Here is a 19,931-nt window from a genome sequence, read left to right on the forward strand (position 1 = left end):
AGCACCTCCTGTTGCAATAGGACTAACCCCTCATCAATACGGTGGTTCGTGCCCACCACCGTGGCCACTCGCTCCCCGATCTCTTCCACCTCTCTGCGCACCTCCCGAACCTCACCCGCCACTTCCTGTTTCAGTGTCTGAAAATAGTCTCTGAGGGTGCTGAACAGCGACTCAAGGAACGATCTGGTGACTGGCGGTTCCCCTCCATTCGCACCCTGCGATCCTCCGGCAGGGCTTGCTGATAGCGGCCCCCTATCTCTTTGCTGGGATCTACTGAGCATGTCGGGGAGAGCGCGTTCTCCCCGCTTGGCGCCTCTGCCCGACGCCATCTTGGATTGAGTGCGGGCCAGGTCTCCTGTCCCCTTCTACTCGATGTGTCTCGGTCCGCCAGTGGTGTCCTAGGTCAGATACGAGAAGCCATTTAACTTGTCAAGGGACAGGGTCGCCTGCCCAAGGATCCTGAAGGAGCTACGTGTATCTGAATGGTGTGGAAGCGATAGTTTAATACTGTTGGGATAGTGATCGCTTATTGCAATATCATGCGTCCGAAAATTCAATATTTGAGAGCAAAATTCACTAGAAATAAAAATTCAATCTATGATACTATATAATCCTCTACCATTAAAAGTACTGGTTAGAGGGATTAGAGGGTTCCAATTCCAATTCCAGCCCAAAAAGTATTTCATTCAAACAGTTCCCCGTCATTGTATGGGGAAAATGAGCTAGTGAGATTTTCATAGAAATCGATTAAAATCGCCCCCCCCATAATATGACCAAGTTTTGGTTACCTTATTTTTTTAGATCCTGCAAGCATAAATGAATTTCTTTTAATACCCTAATTATTTCGTCCTGTTTGAGATTATTATAAAACTTAACCAACACAAAGGAGTTGCTTTTATTCACCCTCAACATTATTATTTGATAGTTGGTCTCTAGTTTAACTTGAACGATTTTCACAATGTCAACGAGATTGGAAATAAAAATCGACATACCTCCCATAGCTCTCCCTGATGTGGAAGGAAGTGCTTGAGAAAAGTAAGTTTTATAGCCCTCTATATGTATTGCGCATGTGGCCCATGTCTCCTGTAGACAGAGGTCATTAAATGTTTGTATTAAGTTAATCCAAATTTCATTAGTAAGTTTGGAGCGCAAGCCTGCGATATTCCAAAAAAGTATACTAAGGGAAGATTCTTCTGAATACCCTGTTTTCGGGGGGTCTTGGCTGATAAACCCAATGTATGAGTCAGAATGATTTGAAATTATAGGTTCTTCAATTCCATTTTGGTCTAGCGTTGTTAATATTTCCTGTACCTCAGAACGATGGGGGATTATCGTAGTCAGTCAGTCTGTTTCTTCCAAACCTGAGAGCAGATTGAATCTATTACTAGTTGGAATCTCACAGTAAGAGTCCTGCCTCTTTATATTGTTAACAGGCTTAGTGACATTCTGGAGGGAGTTCGGGAGGGGGTAGAAAAAACCCAGTGGGAGTATGTTGATCTCACCCCTTTCTAAATAGTTGTTTTCCATTTCTCACAAAACCAACAGGGGGGGATCTAAAGGTGAGTACGATGCAGTCTCCCCGGGGAGTATTCACGCGATTTCCCACCCACTGTACCCTTCTAGCCATCTTAAACTCCCTAAATAAATGGTCAGTTAAGCCTGTTTTACGTCCTAGTCAGTGAAACGACTTATTTCTCAATGTTTCCCACCCCTCTAGTTCTAGGGGTGGCTTTTTAGGGACGTTTGCCAGCACAATGATATAAGGGGTGGCAGCAGGTGGTAACTCGAGGTGTTGATCGGGTCCTGATTTTGCCCTAGGTTGACTTTCATAATTGGTGTGTGAATGCAGATATACCGGAGATGGATAGGGAGAAACATCCAACCCCAAAGTATCTAAGGACCTCTCCGTGGGCCCAGATCCCTCACCCGAGGTTATGATTGTAATTGGATTAGTTGTCGGGATGTTGGGCGGCCTAGCAGTTATTAGCTGCGTTTTTATGTGCCCTTCATTCACATTTTTCCCCGCAGTTCCCACTACTGTTTCCTAAGAGGGAACTTGCCTTCCTCTCAAGATTGCCTACTGTTGGTGGATATAGTTTGTTCTACAAGAGTCAATTTGGACTCCATTTGATCTAACCTGACTCGCAAATACATATGTAATCTTTCCACCAATGTTGTGAGATTCTTAATATCACTGGTGTGTAAGATTTCAGCCATTTCCATCTTTCGCTTTCGAAGAGGTTTTTCGTGAGCCCACTATTCTTTTGCCTTGATGACCATATCTCGTTTTTGGGTTTACAGTGTCTGCCTCGGTGACTGGATGGCTATTTTTTACAGCTCTGGTTATACTGTTCTCAGCAACTATATTTTCAACAGGAATCGGAGTTCTATGTTTCTTTTGGGGCGGTTTTAAAGAGGAATCTGAATCACTTAAAGTGATTTTATCTGGGATGTACTGGACACAGCCATTTGGGGCATTATTTATAGGTGAAACTTGTCGTGGGCTCTCTGGGGCCTCCGAATGGTTGGACTCCAGGTTAGATCGTGCGGAACCTGCTTCAAGGGATTCCTCTACTGAATGTATCTGTTTGTCTATAGCCCCCATCGCTCCTGTAAGATAACTTAATAGAGTTTGCTGGGAGTCTATATTGATTTTCTTTCCTGTGATTGACTTTGGGCTGGGCAACTTCCTTTCCCCCACATTTGCTAGAATCACTCCAGTCCTTTGCTAAATATATTGTGTTAGAATGCGAATTTCGATCCGCCCCTTGGTTTACAAAACAGCTATTGCATATACTCTGCAAATCATTCATACATTTGAGTTTTCTTTTGCGGGCAGTTATTAACCAGTCCAAACAGTCAAAGAAAACGAAGTCCTTAAAATTTGAATATGGATTCGGCAAATGTAACTATAAACTTACTGGTTAAATGTTCTAACTGGAGTTAAGGGAGTGGGCGCAGCCCGGCCTCAATCGGTCACAGACGGGCCCTCCCCAGAGGTAGGATGAATAAGGCTGACTCTTAGCGGCAAATCTGGAATGAGCTCCGGCGCCGTGGGAGCCCAAGCGTCCTTTTGGGCGCCTCCTGGTGCTCTGGTCTGGCGTCAGCAGCGTGCGCGGCGCAAGGGAAGCTGGGAGGTGTAGTCCTCCTCCCCTCCGGCGTCCGTCTGGGTTGCAATGGCCCCCCGTGACTTTCGGCGGTGGCGGCTGCTAAAACCACAATTCCCCCAGAGGTAGGATGAATAAGACTGACTCTTAGCGGTGGCGGCGAATCTGGAATGAGCTCCCCTTTGACGAATCTCCACAAAGCGTTCGCAAAATGTGCTCTTTTTTTTACCAGTTTGACCATGGCTGAGAAAAAGGGGGTCCCAAAACAAGTTTTGTCTATACATTTTTACTTAGGAACTTTAGATAAAAGTACAACCCAAACCATTGACCACCACCACCAAATTTGGCAGAAAGATAGATCTTGGAGTGCTTTTTATGATTTGATGTTCAGTAGTTTTTGAGCATTTAATGCTGTAAAACGCTCCTGAGCAGAATCAGCTTGTTCAAACGGACAAGTCCCATCAAAGGGCATGTTCACCAGGGAGGACTGATCATCACCAGTTGATCGCAGCCACACAAGGCGGCGAAAAGCAACACTAGTGCTAATGGCCTGCCCTATGGTATCGGTGGCTTCCAAGACACAACAAATCATGAACTTGATAAATAATAATAATAAGTAAGCTTATAAAGTGCATGGCTACACTCACTAGTGTCCCCCTGAGCTGCAGCCCACAACTCGTCTGGTGCAGTAATGTGAGATAGCTTAGAGATTACCTATATATGAAAAAGCCATGTTTTTCGTTTTTTCCGAAAGAGCCTTGACCGCATCAGGACCCCCTCAAATGATCTGAGAAAGAACGGGTCAGATATCTTCGGGTACACCAGTGAGCACTTCTGCACAGTCATAAAGGGCGTGGAATAGTGTCCCAACAAACACACACTTGGAGCACTAATATTCCTCTCGTCTGTTGTCTCATCAACTTTGATTAATTAGCACCACCTGGCACCCACACTGCCCGTGTTGTTTTTAATGATTAGTCTGCATGGATCTGGCATTCACCACACTTGATAACCTGTGTGTAGTGTACCTTCTCCCATTGCCAATAAACTGACCCTTGCAGGGTTCTCTTTTTTTCTCTCCCCCCCCCCCCTATTTTTCCCTGTGTGTTTTCTCCCTTGTCTCCAACAGGTTTTGAACTAGAGCATACTACTAAGACGTTGCTCTTTAAGACTTAAGACATCCTCACAGAAGGCATGGTAGGATTATAGGGTCTCTTTTTCCCTACTCCTCCCCTTTTTTTACACTTACATTCACGGTCCAGAAGAAGCGCTGTGAGATCTATTAGGGACCATTAGATCACAGAACCAACGACCCCTACCACCACCCTCAACGCATGGACACCCATCAGCACGGAAGACACCACCCACGTCATGAACACCATCCACACCGGATCCCCCTCTGACCCATGCCCTCACCACATCTTCAACAAAGCCGACAGCATCATCGCACCCCACCTCCGGAACATCATAAACAGCTCCTTCACGTCAGCTACCTTGCCGGAGAGCTGGAAGCACGCAGAGATCATCGCCCTACTGAAAAAACCCATGGCGTATCCCAGAGACCCCAAGAACTTCCGCCCCATCTCTCTTCTTCCCTTCCCGACCAAAGTCATCGAGAAGACTGTCAACAAACAGCTGACCGCTTTCCTAGAGACTAACAACTCGCTCGACCCGTCCCAGTCCGGATTCCGAGCAAACCACAGGACCGAAACCGCTCTCATCGCAGCCATTGATGACATCAGGACTATGATGGACAATGGAGAAACAACCGCCCTCATTCTCCTTGCCCTCTCGGCAGCCTTTGACACCATCTGCCACCGCACCCTAATAACTCGCCTCTACAACACTGGGATCCAAGGAAAGGCCCTGGACTGGATCACATCATTCCTCTCCGACAGAACCCAGAGACTCCGCCTGCCTCCCTTCCGCTCCGAAGCCACCAAGATCATCTGCGGCGTACCCCAGGGCTCCTCACTCAGCCCAACCCTCTTCAATATCTACATGATCCCCCTCGCAGCCATCGCACGCAAACACAACATCAACATCATCTCCTACGCCGACGACGCCCAACTGATACTCTCCCTGACCAAGGACCCAGCCACCGCCAAAACCAACCTCCAGGAAGGAATGAAATACGTCGCAGAACGGATGAAGCTCAGCCACCTGAAGCTGAACTCAGACAAGACGGAGGTCCTCATTCTCGGACAATCCCTCACCACCTGGGGCGACACCTGGTGGCCCACAGCGCTGGGCCCCGCGCCGACTCCCACGGACCACGCACGTAACCTAGGATTCATCCTGGACTCCTCTCTCTCGCTGACCAGGCAAGTCAACACCGTATCCTCATCCTGCTTCAACACCCTGCGCATGCTCCGAAAAATCTTCAGGTGGATTCCCCCAGATACCAGAAAGACCGTCACCCAGACCCTCGTCACCAGCCGACTGGACTACGGAAACGCCCTCTACGCAGGAACCACAGCCAAACTCCAGAAACTACTTCAGCGCATACAAAACGCCTCCGCCCGACTCATCCTCGACATCCCCCGCCAAAGCCACATATCCGCCCACCTAAGAAACCTGCACTGGCTCCCCGTCAACAAGAGGATCACGTTCAGGCTCCTCACCCACGCACACAAAGCGCTTCACGACAAAGGACCCATATACCTCAACGACCGCCTCTCGTTCAACACCCCCACCCGCCAGCTCCGCTCAGCCAGCCTCGCCCTTGCCACCGTTCCACGGATCCACAGAACCACCGCTGGAGGAAAGTCGTTTTCCTACCTGGTCGCAAAGACATGGAACTCACTACCCGCGCACCTTCGACTGACCCAGGACCACCTCACCTTCAGGAAGCACCTCAAGACCTGGCTATTGGAACAATGACATCACCCCTCCCTTTAACGCCTTGAGACCCTCACGGGTGAATAGCGCGCTCTATAAATATATTGATTGATTGATAGCGTGAAACATGTCGACCACTCACTTTTAGACACACCGCACTTCATAGTCACAAGGGAAGAGAGAAGTGGGGGTCTATTTGTTTTTTACCCACTCCACCAGCATAAAGATCATATCCATCCCCGTTCAGATTTTAACCTAACCCAGAGGACCCTCTAATAAATATATTGGGGTTCCAACGGGTTATTTTATTTTCATTCTCACTCGCAACCTTCACTTGGCCCACATGCACAACTGCGGCAACTCCTAAAAAGATCTCTAAAGAGCCCTCTTTGAGGGCCCGTGAGGGACTGCAGCGCCACCCCCATGAGGAGCAGTGCCCAATGATGATGCTTTACACTCACAAGGGTGTGTGAGGGCAAAACAGACACAGGAGTATCAATCCTCATTCACTCACACTCATATGTTGCTTTTGGAGACTACTTGCCCTATCTTGCAACCACAATAGGCTGCAACCTTTCCTCTCCCTTTAAGGAACTGGTACCACCATTAGTAATTATCATTACCTTTAGGAGCACTGATCCAGGACCTCTTTTAATTAGCTCCTTGTCCTCTTCTTCTTTGAATTGTGGTCACTCTTAGTATAGCACACAGAAGCAGAGGTTAGGGTGTTAATTTCTAGATGGCATTTTAACAATGTTGGAAATGTTCAGTTTATTCTGATATCTATAACATGTCTTCTTGCTGTTTGTATCATATTATGTATTTGTTGTTTAGATGTACTGAGAAACAGATTATTCCTGTAGTAATAATTACTTTAGACTGTTCATTCTTCTAAGTACAGTGTGTTATATACTGTGAATAATGAAATAAGGGTCGCTTCTGCTACCCTGGCGCCCTGAACCGTTTATGGGATTATTATTAACCCAAAATCAACACTTCTGGTTCAACTACACATTGAATAGTGTTCTGTGGGGCTACAATAACCGGTCTTCTACATTCATCGCGGGTGCACTGACCTAAGTTTATCCATGCCTAGAGGGTAGGAAAACGCATCTTATAGAGCTATGCCACAGTCGTAGCTAACGCAACAGCAGTAGGCTGTAGCAAAGGAAGGACACTGAAGATTTGTCAGCAGCATCTAATTTCCTTGCTGGAAGTTGGAATAACACCACTCTGAGCCAACTAGGCAAGAGAAGGCTCTCCTGTCCCATTACTGGCCCCAGCCACATGGCCAGACATTATCAAAGAGGAACCACCACACATTAAAAGGGAGATCTGACATCTCAATGGTGACCTTCTCTGCAGTGAATGTTTCACCGTAGAACAGCTTGAGATTGAATGCCTTGACAGTGACTGGGAGCCGGAGGGCTGGTGACATACGGACTGGCTTGAGGTTCCAAATAGCAAACAGACCTGGTCACACTAGGATCTAAAAAGGATGTCCGTGGTCCCTTGCACCTCTAGAAGAGGGAGACCTCAAGGAAGATTTACCTATTTCTCCCCATTTCATCCTGAGGCGAACTCTCCCTGTAATAAAGGCACCTATACGGCATCTTAAGACAGAACTTACACTCTGTTATTGTGTGAGAATCAGAGAGAACAACAATAAAGTATTGTGTTTATCCTTCCATGACTTCTTACCTCCACACAAAGGTCATTTATCAAAGACAGCATGCATGACACTCGCTGGAGATGTGCAAAGATGAACAAGGTACTTACCTTCAGTAACCTGTTTTCTGGTAGAGACTATCTAACTGGAGATTCTTCCACTTGTGAATTTCCTCAAGTACTAGGCTAGATCCAGAAACTTCTGCTCTTAATCCTCGTGCCGGCAGGTGGCGTTGTGCAGCTCAGTGTCAGATCGATCCCGCCTCAAATAGAACTTTGGTCACGCAAATATGTGCCATATCACCTGCAGACGCCAGTTTCTTTCTGATCTCTATCATCAGATGCCATGCCACTAAAATCAGAATATGGCAGTGTGAGGACTTCCAGATTTGCGATCTTATTAATGGACTGATTGAGAAGAGGGAGGATTGGAGGGTCGGTGAAGAATCTGAGGTTAGTTAGAGTCTCTACCAAAAAAGACGCCACCAAAGTTAAGTAACTTGTTCTTCTGATAGAGACTTCTAACTGCAGATTCCTCAAAGCAGTTCCCGCCCCAGAGGAGGGTCTGTGGAATGGCTCAGACCAGGAAGTTCTGCAGGACAGATTTGGCAAAGTGCTTGTCCCATCAGGTCTGGCTTTTCAGGCAGTAGTACTTCATGAAAGTATAGAAGGGCACCCACATAACTTGCAGGCAACCCTTTCGGTTTACACTGTTTTAACTAGCTGGCAAATGTCCAGAACGGAAAAAGAGAGTCTGCACACCTTCTCTTATTTAAAAGACACAATCCTTAAATGTTATTGTGTGATTGCATGCTACCAGTAGTATGCGGATCGCCCCAAACCACAAAAGAAACATATATATGAAAAAAAACCGAGCACTGTCCATGTACTCTTTTCCTGGTGCATTGCGCCAAGTGGGAACAACTCCAGCCAATGAATCATGTTCCTCCAAGTAATTCACAGTAGTCTGTTAATCAATTCGATTTTCTTCCTCCTTGTTACTATTTAATTCTTAACTTTCATCACCAGAACGGAGACAGTAAGATGCAATCTGTAGTCTTTATTAGACATTTCAAATACATACTGTATGCCATTTCAAGCTTCATACAGCAGTAGGCACACACTGATCTCTATTTAAAAATGAGCAACATGATTCATTGGAGGGAGTTGTTCCCACTTGGCGCAGTGCCCCAGGAAAAGAGCACATCCCTTTTTGGTCTAGAGAAACTTATGAAAAGTTGGTTATCTGTTCGGTAGACTCTGGTTCGGGCAATGTGGCCCTCTTGTGGTCCAAAAGATGGAGTTGCTCTTCTCCTTGGAGGGATGAGGTGGCGGGCAAGGTGATGGGTTGCCAAATGTGGAAGAGGATCACTGCCTTTGGCAGAAATGCCGTATTTGGGCGGAGAACCAGCTTGTCTGGGAAAAATGTAGTGTATGGCTTTACCTCAAAAAGACCATGCAGTTCGATGAGAAATGCCATCTTGATGGTGAGCAGAAGGAGAGGGCAACTTTTCATTGACTATATGGATTTGCCCTTCAAAAACCATTTCACAACTGATTACTTGTAGAGATGATGGCTGATCTGGCTACCATAAGAAGTCCGAAACTGCTGCCACAGCAAGGCCTTGCAGGACTAAACAAAGCCAGAACTTAAGACAATTTTGCAATTAAAGGTCGGAAGTTAGGGGTGGAACACCAAACAACAAACTTCTCTTTGAGTATACAGACTTTGTGGATGGACACCTGGCGCCAAGATAATCCCAACCACTTCAGGAGGAAGGTCGAAAACCATCAGCTGTTGCCACTCATTTTCAACACATGAAAGTGCAGACTGCATAGTCTTGGATGCAGGACACAACCCTGCTGCTAAGAAAGGAGGTCCTCCTGAGTCGGCAGCCAGATCGGAGGACATATGTTCATGGGGACTACGCTCTCCTTGCCCATTCCAGACCCACTAGAATGATTTTGGGAACAGTCTTTCTTGTTCTTTTCATCTATCTGGGCAGGGGTGACAGGGGCAGAAAGGTGTACAGGAGTCTCAATCTCCCGTGCAGGCAGAAGGCGTCTCCAAGAGCAAACTGCCTTGGGAACTACATTGCACAAAAGCTTTGACACAGAGATCTCAGCAGTGGCAAACAGATTGAGCTAGAGTTCTCCCTAATGCTGGAAGATGCCCTGCGACATCTCCAAGTGTAAAGGCCATTTGTGATCTGCTAGGCGACGTCAGCAGAGTTTTTCTGCCTAGGCGCTTAAAGATTCTACCAGGTGCTGGGTGATCAGGGAAATGCTCTGAATGTTCAGCCACTTGCAGAGACGTAGAGTCGCCTGGCACAGGACCCATGACCCCATGCCACCATTTTTGTTTCAATATCACATGGCAGTCGTGTTGTCTGCGAGAAACTCTTTCAGTTTCCCCTTGATGGTTGGAAGGAATGCCTTCAGAGCCAAGCAATTTGCTCACAACAAACTGATGCGGAGGCAAGCCTCTGCCGGAATTCAGAGTCGCTTGATCTCACCTCTGCCAGGTGGCCTTCCCAACCCAGCAACAATGCATCCATCACTACCATTAACTCTGGGTTGGGGAAGAAGACGGGTCCAATTGTGGCTAAGCAGCCTCCACTTCAGGTCTTTCACAATCTCCACCAACACCTAGATGGATCCCTTTGGTGCTGAGCTCACTGACAGATCCTACTGCAGAGAACACATGCCACGTGACAAGGTCGACAAGCAGGATGCAGGAGGCCAAGAGGCCCAGAAGCTTAAGAGCCGCTCTCACTGAAACTTAGGTCAAGGGTTACAACATCAGGTTCAGATCCTGAATGTCAGGGACACTCTGAGGCAGAGAGAAGTCTCGGAAGAGTGCTGTATTTAGGATGGACCCAATGAAGGAGAGCCATTGTGAAGGAGTTAGGTGTGACTTTCAAATGTCTAAGGAAAATCTCAACAATGTCAACAAGGGGGAGGAGCTACGACACCAACCAAGATGGCCGCATAATCTCCCGGCTCCGCTGACCTCCGTCCTACGCTCTAATATCCTGCCACCTATCCTGATTTCCTGCCCCGGATCCGCGTGTGTGACCCGATTTGCACTTCAATGAGGTGCTCCCGGAGTTTCTCCGACATCGTGAAGCGAAGTAAAATCGAGGATTGATTTGAGGCCTAACCCAGCCGAGAAGCCGGGGTCTCGAGTGCTGGCCTTGCCGGGTCCGAGTTAAACAACAACGGACTGGCGGAAGCGGTTGGGTCCGGTCTTTGGAACATTCGAAATTTCGGAATTGCTTTGCTACCGTCTGCTGCCTGGTGCTCTATAGAAGGTGAGGTGACGAGGACGCACGGTGCTGGGTTGCGGGGGTCCGGCATTCATACCGCCGGTCCCCTTGGGTTGGAATCTCGCTACGCGCTACTGCACGCTAACAGTTTGTCCCTCATGGCTAATACCTGCTCCGCCTAATCTTGCCCCGGAGAAGGCGCCTCTCCGTGGGGACCATCATGCCCGAAGGAAAATGGGGGCTGACGGAGCAGGCTCAAAGTGGCCCGTCATTGCGGACGGTGCTAGAGGCCCTTGTGACACTTCAGGAGACGGTTAAAGCTCAGACCTGCAGCCTGTTGTTGGCGGCGGATGGAATCAAAGGATTGAGACCGGATCCTGACTGGACGCCCGAGACCCGGCGGCCAGCTCGCTTTTCGATTGACGCCCCGGTGGCGTACTTAGCCCCGGCGCTGGAAGCTGTATTTGCACCCATCGCAGTGGAACTACCCGAAAATACTGTACTTTGTGATTCAAATAATCCGTTGGGATCCCTGGTTTTGCAACTGTCGGAACACTTGAATGCTGCCCCCACTTCGGTTACTTTTAATTGGGACTGTGAACTGTTTTGGACTGTGTCGACCCCCTCCCCAGTCGGTCTATCAAGATGGCGGATGGGATGAAGACTGGCTTCGGAGACGGGGAGGGGCATCGTTGGTATCAGCCGACTACCCTGGGACCTGCAGTCCTTTTTTCATCTGTGGACCCCTGTTCTACCAATTTCTGTGTACTATTCGACATTTTGAGGACGGGGCTTTCTTCCCCTTACGGACTTAGCAAATTTCATCGACGGGGCCAAGGCTGAGACTGTTTTCTGGGTGGTTCACTGTGGTATTATGGTTAACGGGATTGTTTTATTGTCTTAACGGAGTCCGGGGCGGGGTTGGTTAGGTCGGGGGCGGGAGACCGGGAGTGCGTTGTATAAAGCCCTCCTCCATTTCCCCTCTTCGGGTGGGGTTTACTTTCTTTTCCTTTTTTCTCTGTTTCTTCTATATTTCGGGTTTCCTTTTTTGGGCGACAGGCACGCTGCTAGGGGGGGTAGGACGTAGTCATCTGCAGGGGTGCAGGGTGGGGGGGTGGGGGATGGGAGTTTTGTTTTTCTTTGTTTCTATGGCCTTTTTCTCTTCTTATCTTTCCTAGGCCTTTTCTTTTCTCCTTTTCCGGGTCAGTGTAGTGGGTTCCTTGTTAGGTCCATCTCTGTTTTCACATCTGTGCCTCAACTCTTGCGATGTTTTAGGGCCAAGGGGCGGGCATAATTGCAGGCGCGAATCGTAATAGTATGCTTGTTTATCCTGGGTGTCGTTTGCTTAAACACCACTGCTCTACATGAAAATGGATTACTTATGGACGTATTGCTATTTCGCTCGCCCCCCCTTTGTAGCTTGAGAAATTGTATGGCACCTGATCCTTCTATCTTATATTAGAAAATGAAACCTTTTGTATCCTGTTTGCAATTTGGTAGGTCTTCCAACCAGTAAGTACTGTGGAAGTAACGATTATGCCCCCGGGAGGCTGGGTCTGAAGTTTTCACCGTAGTACTGTGTTGCATTTGCTTAGCGGCCAGCCCTGGGGGTTGTAGGCCCGTGTTTGTATCTGGTTGAGAATGTTCAATAAAGGTTTTCACAAAAAAAAAAAAAAAAAAAACAATGTCAACAAGTTGGGCTTTGTCTGGAGGTGGCTTACGACTGCTTGGGGTGAGCCTGCCTTCTGGAGCCAGTCGTCAATGTATGGGAAGACTGATATTTCCAATCTCCGCAGATGGCCTGTGACCACCACTATCAACTTCATGAACACTTATTATGCACTTGTAAGGAAAAATGGGGCCACAGACAACTGAAAGTGCTCTTGGCCTACCTAAACCTTGGGTAGCGCCTGTGGGTTTGCAAAGACGGGGATGTGGAAATAGGTGTCCTGTAAATCCAACGCCACCATCCAGTCTCCTGGAAAAGTAGCCCACAGGGAGGTGTTGCAGTTTAGGTGACATATCTGGTGGATGGGACTAGAAGGGTAGGGAATAACCATGTACCAAGATCTGAAGCACTCACTGGTCAGATGTGATGCTCTGTCACTCTGGGAGGTGAAAAGTTACACATCCTCCCAACAGACGATCGTGAGCTGGAGAGTGCAATCTAAAGTGGTTTTGTGGCAACTTCAGTAGGGGGCTGAGGTTTGGTTAGGACCTTGCCCCTGTGGGCACCGACTTTTACTTCAAAAGAACTGGGAGGCCTGCTGTTAATATGCGTATCAACACTACATCTGTTGATATCCCTTGTCAAAGTCGCAAAATGAGGGGCAGGATTTCTGTAGGGTCTGCCGAACAGGTGGAGCTAGGCCCAGAGAATGAGCCGTGGTTTTGGCTCTCTATAAATCTTTCCAAGGCTGAGTCCGTCTTTCCTCAGAACACCTTTAAGCCATTGAATGGCATCTCCGTGAGAGACTCTTGGATGTCTGAGGAGAAGCATGTGGAGCGAATCCAGGCATGGTACAGCACCATAATGGTCCTGACTGCATGATCTAAGCAGTATGTTGTGTCCAAGCTGGAACGGATTGAGTATTTCACCACATCCTAGCTATCTGTAATTAACTGTTTCAGGATTGGGCGCATGTCACCAGGGACAACAGGCAACCAAGTCCCATAACGCATGTTTATATCTCCCCAGGAGGTAAGAAGTGTACACAGACCTAAGAGGAGAATACACATGTTGCTAACGTTTCCATTAGGTTAGATTCACTGTCTGCCACACAAGTGGGGAAAGCATAAGAGTTAAGGTGCGTGGTACATGCTTGTGTCAATAGGCGGTACGGCGTCGGGTGCTGAAGCAGGAAGTCAGGATCCCAGGGAGCAGGTCTGATTACCATGAAGCAAGACGCTGGCTTTGCCCAGGTGCCCACCAGCTATGCCTCAATGAAGGGCAACAGAGTCTCTTGGTTGGTTTGCCCTGCATTAAAGACCTCAGTGAGACAACTGGTTTTTAGTTCTGTGGTGGGAAGACTAAGGTCTAGAACCGCCATTGCTCTCCTAGTAACTGTTGCGGAGGAGGCGGACTCCTCAATTACCAAGACTGAATGTGGTAAGACAAGTCAATGTCTGTAGAGATGTCTAGGCTCCGGCATTTTGTAAGTCATCAAAAAGAATGCCATCTTCTTTAGGTTCACCATAGGTGTTTTCATCTGCTTTGTTGTCATCGGGAGAAGTATACATCTCTGAGTTTGAATGAGCGTATTGGTGTTATCTCGGTGGTAGAAAACGACGTTAAGAATCTGTTAAAAATATCAGCTCCACTTCTGGCGTAAGTGCAATCAGTGCCACCGTTAGAGCTCGAGCTGGCAGCATTGGTCATAATGCCTGAAACTACGTATGTTGTTGTACCGGAGTCGGTGGCCCCGTGCTCGCGAAGGGATTGGCCTTCAATCAAAAGAGTGGCGCAGTCAGTGTTGTAAATGGATCTGCTGACGGTAACCCAACTACAGGCTATGTTGAATCCTTGGGGAATAAAGGCATGCCAGAGGGATATAGTGGAGCACCAAAATGGTGTAAGTGGCCTGCTTCAGCTCTCGAAGCAGTTGTGGCATTGCCAATGGCCAGTAGGGTCAGGGAGCATCAGGATCAACTTCAGAATTGGCTCCTAAGTGGGAGAGTGACTCAGCAGACTAGAGGTGCCTAGGGTGTTGCACAATTCCAAAAAGGAGGATTGGGAAAGATGATTGAGATCCATGCCTGGACCTCTTGCGCATTTTGATTTCTTCGACCTACCTGAACTTCGATTACAATCTGTCACAGGAGCTGCCTTAGAAGTACGAAGAGGAGTTTTGCTTTGTGAACAAGGACACCCTAGCAATTCATTTTTGCGCAGAATTCACATGCGGCACAGTTGTACTTGGCTATAAGACACCACAAATGGATGGTGTGGGTGTCAGTCACTACTATTTGTCAGTGACAATACAGTCACGACTTAAACCTTTAAGGTTTAGGGAAAGACATGCCTTAAGTCAGTTTTGGCAGGGCTCCGGATCAGTATATGTTAAGAAAGAAACTCAATGACGGTCAACAGATGGAGGAGGTGCATAAATAAGGGCCCCATCGTAATATCAAAGGTGGGACGAATGAGACGCGGAGCCTCATGACTCCACTTGCCAAAGAACGGGAGGATGGGCAGCAACAGTTTCCATTTCCAGATGGTGGAATTCACAAGGTGAGAAATAGGCGCTTGGAAGTCTCTATCCTAAAGACACTTCAGGAAACAGAGAAAACAAGCAATGCCGGTAAAAAAAACCTTGACATTAGAATAAAGTGAAGCTAAAAAAAAAAAAGACCAATCACAAGGTTTCAGCCAAAAAGAGAGGCTACAGTTCTTGGGCATCATTCTATTATTAACCCGAAAAACAAACTGCCTCACAGACTCTCCACCGCATGATCGGAAGGCTCCCTGGCTCATGAACTCTTAAAGGTGCAAGGTCTTATTTGGCACAGTTCTTAATTAGGCACGGTTTATTCTCAGCCTATTGAAGCTACATTTGCAATAGTTTTTCAGTTCTTAAATAGGGGGGTATTTCAGCAGTGTTTACAGCCAGATATAAAATACTATTTGATTTTTAACAGCAAAACAAAGTGAGAGATCGTAGAACATTTTACTATTTATAGGCATCTTAAATGCTTCATTTTAATTTGTTTATGAATATCAGAATATGGCAAAGAGATAAAAAGTAAGAATTTCTGCCCATAAATCAAATCAAACGCGTAATACCCCCTTTGACTTTTTAGGCCACATCCCACTGGCTACTTGCAATGAAATGTGTTGAGGAAAATTATTACTGTCCACAATATTATGGTAAATAAATAGGATGAAAATAGGCAATTCAAATAAAACTGAGATCCAAAAATGGAGCTTGTCCTCAGGACCTTTGCATAAACGGAATCGCATCATCACCGGGAGTCTGCAGTTTTAGCATTACAGAATAACATTCTGTAAATATTTAATCTGTAAATATTTAAAAGTAGAATTCCAAATAAAAGGAACCAACTTTGGGTTGAGGCATGGTGAGACTCCTCAAGAGCATTGCTCTTTTTTGACATTATCTACGTTGTTCCCATCCATCAAATGAATACAGAAGCCAACAGTTACAATTAATAAAAACATTATAATACATCTTTATAATGTTACTCAAATCCACCTTTAACTTTTGTAAGATTCCAAGTGACTATAGAGAGGCAAGAGATAGGGGCCAAATTTTGAGAAGCTCAAGCTCCGCTACCGTGTTTTTGGAATGTTTTCTACAACCCTTTCTGTTTACACTTTGTTTTAACGGAAAACAATATTTTCATTTATTCACTATCTTTTTTCAGCATAAAAATTACAATATACTTTAAAATTACAGCCCAACAATAGATTGGCATTGTGCCAGGCCTGACTCTGGCTTACTTTTCATCCACCAAAGAGAAAATGAAAAAAAACTCGCACACATACTACTTTAATGAGCATTATCAGAGTAAGGAGTGTGACATTCTTTACTCACCTTGAACTACTACGTCTGGCTTTGGAACAGTAGAAAACCGACGACTCAGAGGATCTATTTCACCTGGTGCCAAGAAACCCTGTAAACATTAGAGAGAAAGGGTACTGATTATCAGTCATCAGTTTCCATTACTGATGTATTATCAACCCACAGAAAGAGTGAATGAGACTGCTCACATCTAACTGATAAACTAGGCTGGAGAGCAAGAAGGAAGCAAAGCGAGGCAGAAAGAAAGAGTGTGAGACCGAGTAGACGAGTACAACAGTGAGGGCAAACTGAAATATAACATTTTCAAAATGTAAGTGCTGTTTAAATCAGTATGAAAACACCAGAATTTCTTTCTTTTAAGGTTTGGGTTAGGAATATCAAAATAGTTACTTCTGCAAGTATTGCCTACACAATACTAGGGGCCTAAATTCACCAACATTATTTTTCAATTAAAGGTATTTTGATACGTTAAAATACAGCGTGCTAGCTGATAGATATGGGCATCTTTCATAATGATCTATCTGCAATGAAGTTCTGAAATAAATTACAATTTTACTCTACCTGCCATTACATTAGCTAATTCAACCCTGTTGAAATTAAATGCCCTGAAGTACATTAAGTACATTGAGAATACCATAATCTCCAAGGCTGAATCAAACATTACTTAATACTAATGTATCTCAAAAGTAGTTGCTTTAAGGAAGCTAGCATTAATTCAATAGTGTGTTTTGTAACAATACATATACTGTCACTTGCAATAGGATCCTGACGGTACTGACCCATTGTATTTGGAAGCCAATATGGTTACCATACATATTGCATAAACGTATCTAAAGGCAAACAGAAGACAGGACCTCTTGAGGGACAGAAAATTACATGTCTAAGTATGATAATAGTAAGTGTAAAGAGGGGTCCCCACAAGGAGAAAGTGTCATGTGTAACACGCACTAACATTGACTAACAAAACCATTAAACAGAAGATATGAATGGAGTTAATGACAAGTATTTTCCTTTATTTACAATACCGAATTTTAATCAATATAAAAGTTCATGTCTAATTAAGAGCCCCAAAGGGGGAGAAAAGGAAAGGGAAGGGAAGGGCTCAGGGCAGTGTCAAGTCAGGAAGGAATACACACAATCATAAAAGTTCATAAATTGTAACAGTTTGCAATTCAAAATCAAAACAAATCTAATACAACAACCCAGATTTTGGGCATCCACTTGAAAGCTAATATAATGTGGACATTCAACGGACACATGCACATTTGCAATTGATCAGGGGCATGTGCCGGAGGTCGAAGAAGAAAAGGCAGTCGACGTTTCGACCCCTAGCCGTAGGCTATGTCAAATCCTTATACGGGGTCTTCATCAGGACGTGTGCAGGAGAAGGGAGGGGGGATGGCAGGGGCAAATCTTTCTGTGAAATTTAAAAAAAACAAGAATCAGAATAATGTATATATAGAGAGTCGTCATTTATTTGACATCATCACCAATATAGTCAGGGGGGATAAATTACCATGGGGTCTGGGCCAAACGCCGGCCTCAGAACAAGGAATATGAGTCAGACCAGCCTAATGTCAGGGTCAAAACTCATCAGTATTCAATTAAACATAGGGAAAAATTAACCAGAGTGGGGCAGACTGTTCTGTCCTACAATAGAGTTCAATACGGTCAGGTTACAATTGCAGCGGGACACATGTTACTAACACTTAATGCACAGGTGACAGTGTGAGACTTAAAAGCGCCTCTGAGAAAGATAACGTGACAGATCACTCTAGGGTGAACCTCAAAAACAGTTGCAAATGATAAGCGCCAAAACTAAATGGCATACCTCTAAGTTGGATTAGAGACCTTCAACAGCAATTATATCGGACCCTCGGGTCACAGGCTGGACCAGTAGTTTAGAAGATACCACAGTGCCCGAAACCTAAATGAGGAGAAGCCAGTGGTTTAAAGCAGAACGGACTTGCTAGACAAGACAAATTACCTATACATTCAAAGGTCACTTACACATTTGCAGAAGTTCTGTACTGACAAAGAAATACACGTGAGATAACTATTTTCGTGTATAGCGGGTGCACGATTCCGGGGTTTTCAAGGTCGTCAGTGTGATCAATTCCTAGATAGAAAAAGGGGATGACTGCGTTAGGGGCACGTGATTCCACTGACACATATGTAGAGTCGCATATCACACATACATTCCGGCTATTTTAAACCTCCATAGTTATTAACCGCTATATTCTGGAGGGGCTAACTCGCCTATACATACCAAGGAAGGGTACAAGGCCACTTCTAGATTATTCGAGGGTACATCAGCATCATCAGAGAGGGCGCAGATTAGTTGCAGTTAATTACCGCGTTGGAGCTGTTGTTGACAATTACGTCACTGTGACCGTATCCTGAATGGAAAAACGGCTTGGTTATAGACGTGAAAGTGCCTATTCAGAATGCAAAGGCTGGTTCATAAATGAAAGTTGGACTAGGGATTTAAGAGCCACTTACATTTCGCTTAGCAGCTCGTCTGTTATCAGCTCCGTAAACCTGCTCCGCGAAGTTGGAGACGCATTGGAGCTGTTGTTGACAATTATGTCAATATGGCCGTATCCTGAATGGGAAAACGGCTTGATTAAAGAAGCGTAAATGAACGCATTATTGAATGCAGAAGCTACTTAGTAACTGAAAGCCGAGTTGGGGATTTTTGGAGCCACTTACATATCGCTTGTCAGCTCGTCTGTTGTCGGCTCCGTGAACCGGCTACGCGGAGTTGGGGGCGGGACTACTGAATCACCACCTTATTTAAAGGTTACTGATTCAGGCAGCTACGCCACGTTGGAGGCGGAGCCACTACTCTAACTCCCTCAAAAAGACATAGAAGAATCACTCAAAGACACTGATTGCTCCAAAACTACGATTAAGACTCGTGAACTTTGAGGCATAGGCGGGGATACATTGTTAAAAGGGTAACTTACTGGGCACAACGTAATACAAATTATCGGCACAGGTAGTTCATTTATGACTAGTTTACAAAATATTTCATATCAGTGGGGATAATAGTGATTCCCCAGTATTGTCACAGAACCATACATCGCACCCTCAGGCAACTCTCACACAGGAGGTTGTACCTTGGACATCAATGTAACACAATTAAATTGACAGTTTACATGTAATGGTGACCAGATATCATCCACCAGTATAGACACGAAACCTAATGTAAATAGGGGGCACAAATAGTTAAATTATACATGTCTTGCAAGGAATTCCATATCGATGGAGAAGATGGTAAATACCAGTGTTATCACCTCGCGCAACTCTCACACAGGAGGTTGTACACAAGGCAACAGTGTGACATGGTGAAGATATTCATCCAACAGTGTTAACATCGGACCATGAGCAATACCATCGGCAACTCTCACACAGGAGGTTGTACGCTGGACAACTTTACGACACAATCTGAATTAGAGTTGAATTAACAGTTTTCATGTTAAATTGATCACATGTGCCAGACT

At 45.8% G+C, this 19,931-nt stretch overlaps 1 protein-coding gene across 3 annotated transcripts in view; it reads right to left on the reverse strand.

Moving 5' to 3' along the window:
- Window positions 1-19,931, reverse strand: part of PHKA1 (phosphorylase kinase regulatory subunit alpha 1) — a 1,293,387-nt gene that overhangs the window by 794,904 nt on the left and 478,552 nt on the right. For all 3 annotated transcript variants that reach the window (XM_086942009.1, XM_086942008.1, XM_086942010.1), the window contains exon 13: window positions 16,438-16,516. In XM_086942009.1, the coding sequence (XP_086798135.1) occupies window positions 16,438-16,516 (79 nt within the window). The remainder of the gene's footprint in view (window positions 1-16,437; window positions 16,517-19,931) is intronic.

This window comes from Lissotriton vulgaris, chromosome 10 (assembly GCF_964263255.1).
Source record: "Lissotriton vulgaris chromosome 10, aLisVul1.2, whole genome shotgun sequence".
Taxonomy (NCBI): domain Eukaryota; kingdom Metazoa; phylum Chordata; class Amphibia; order Caudata; family Salamandridae; genus Lissotriton; species Lissotriton vulgaris.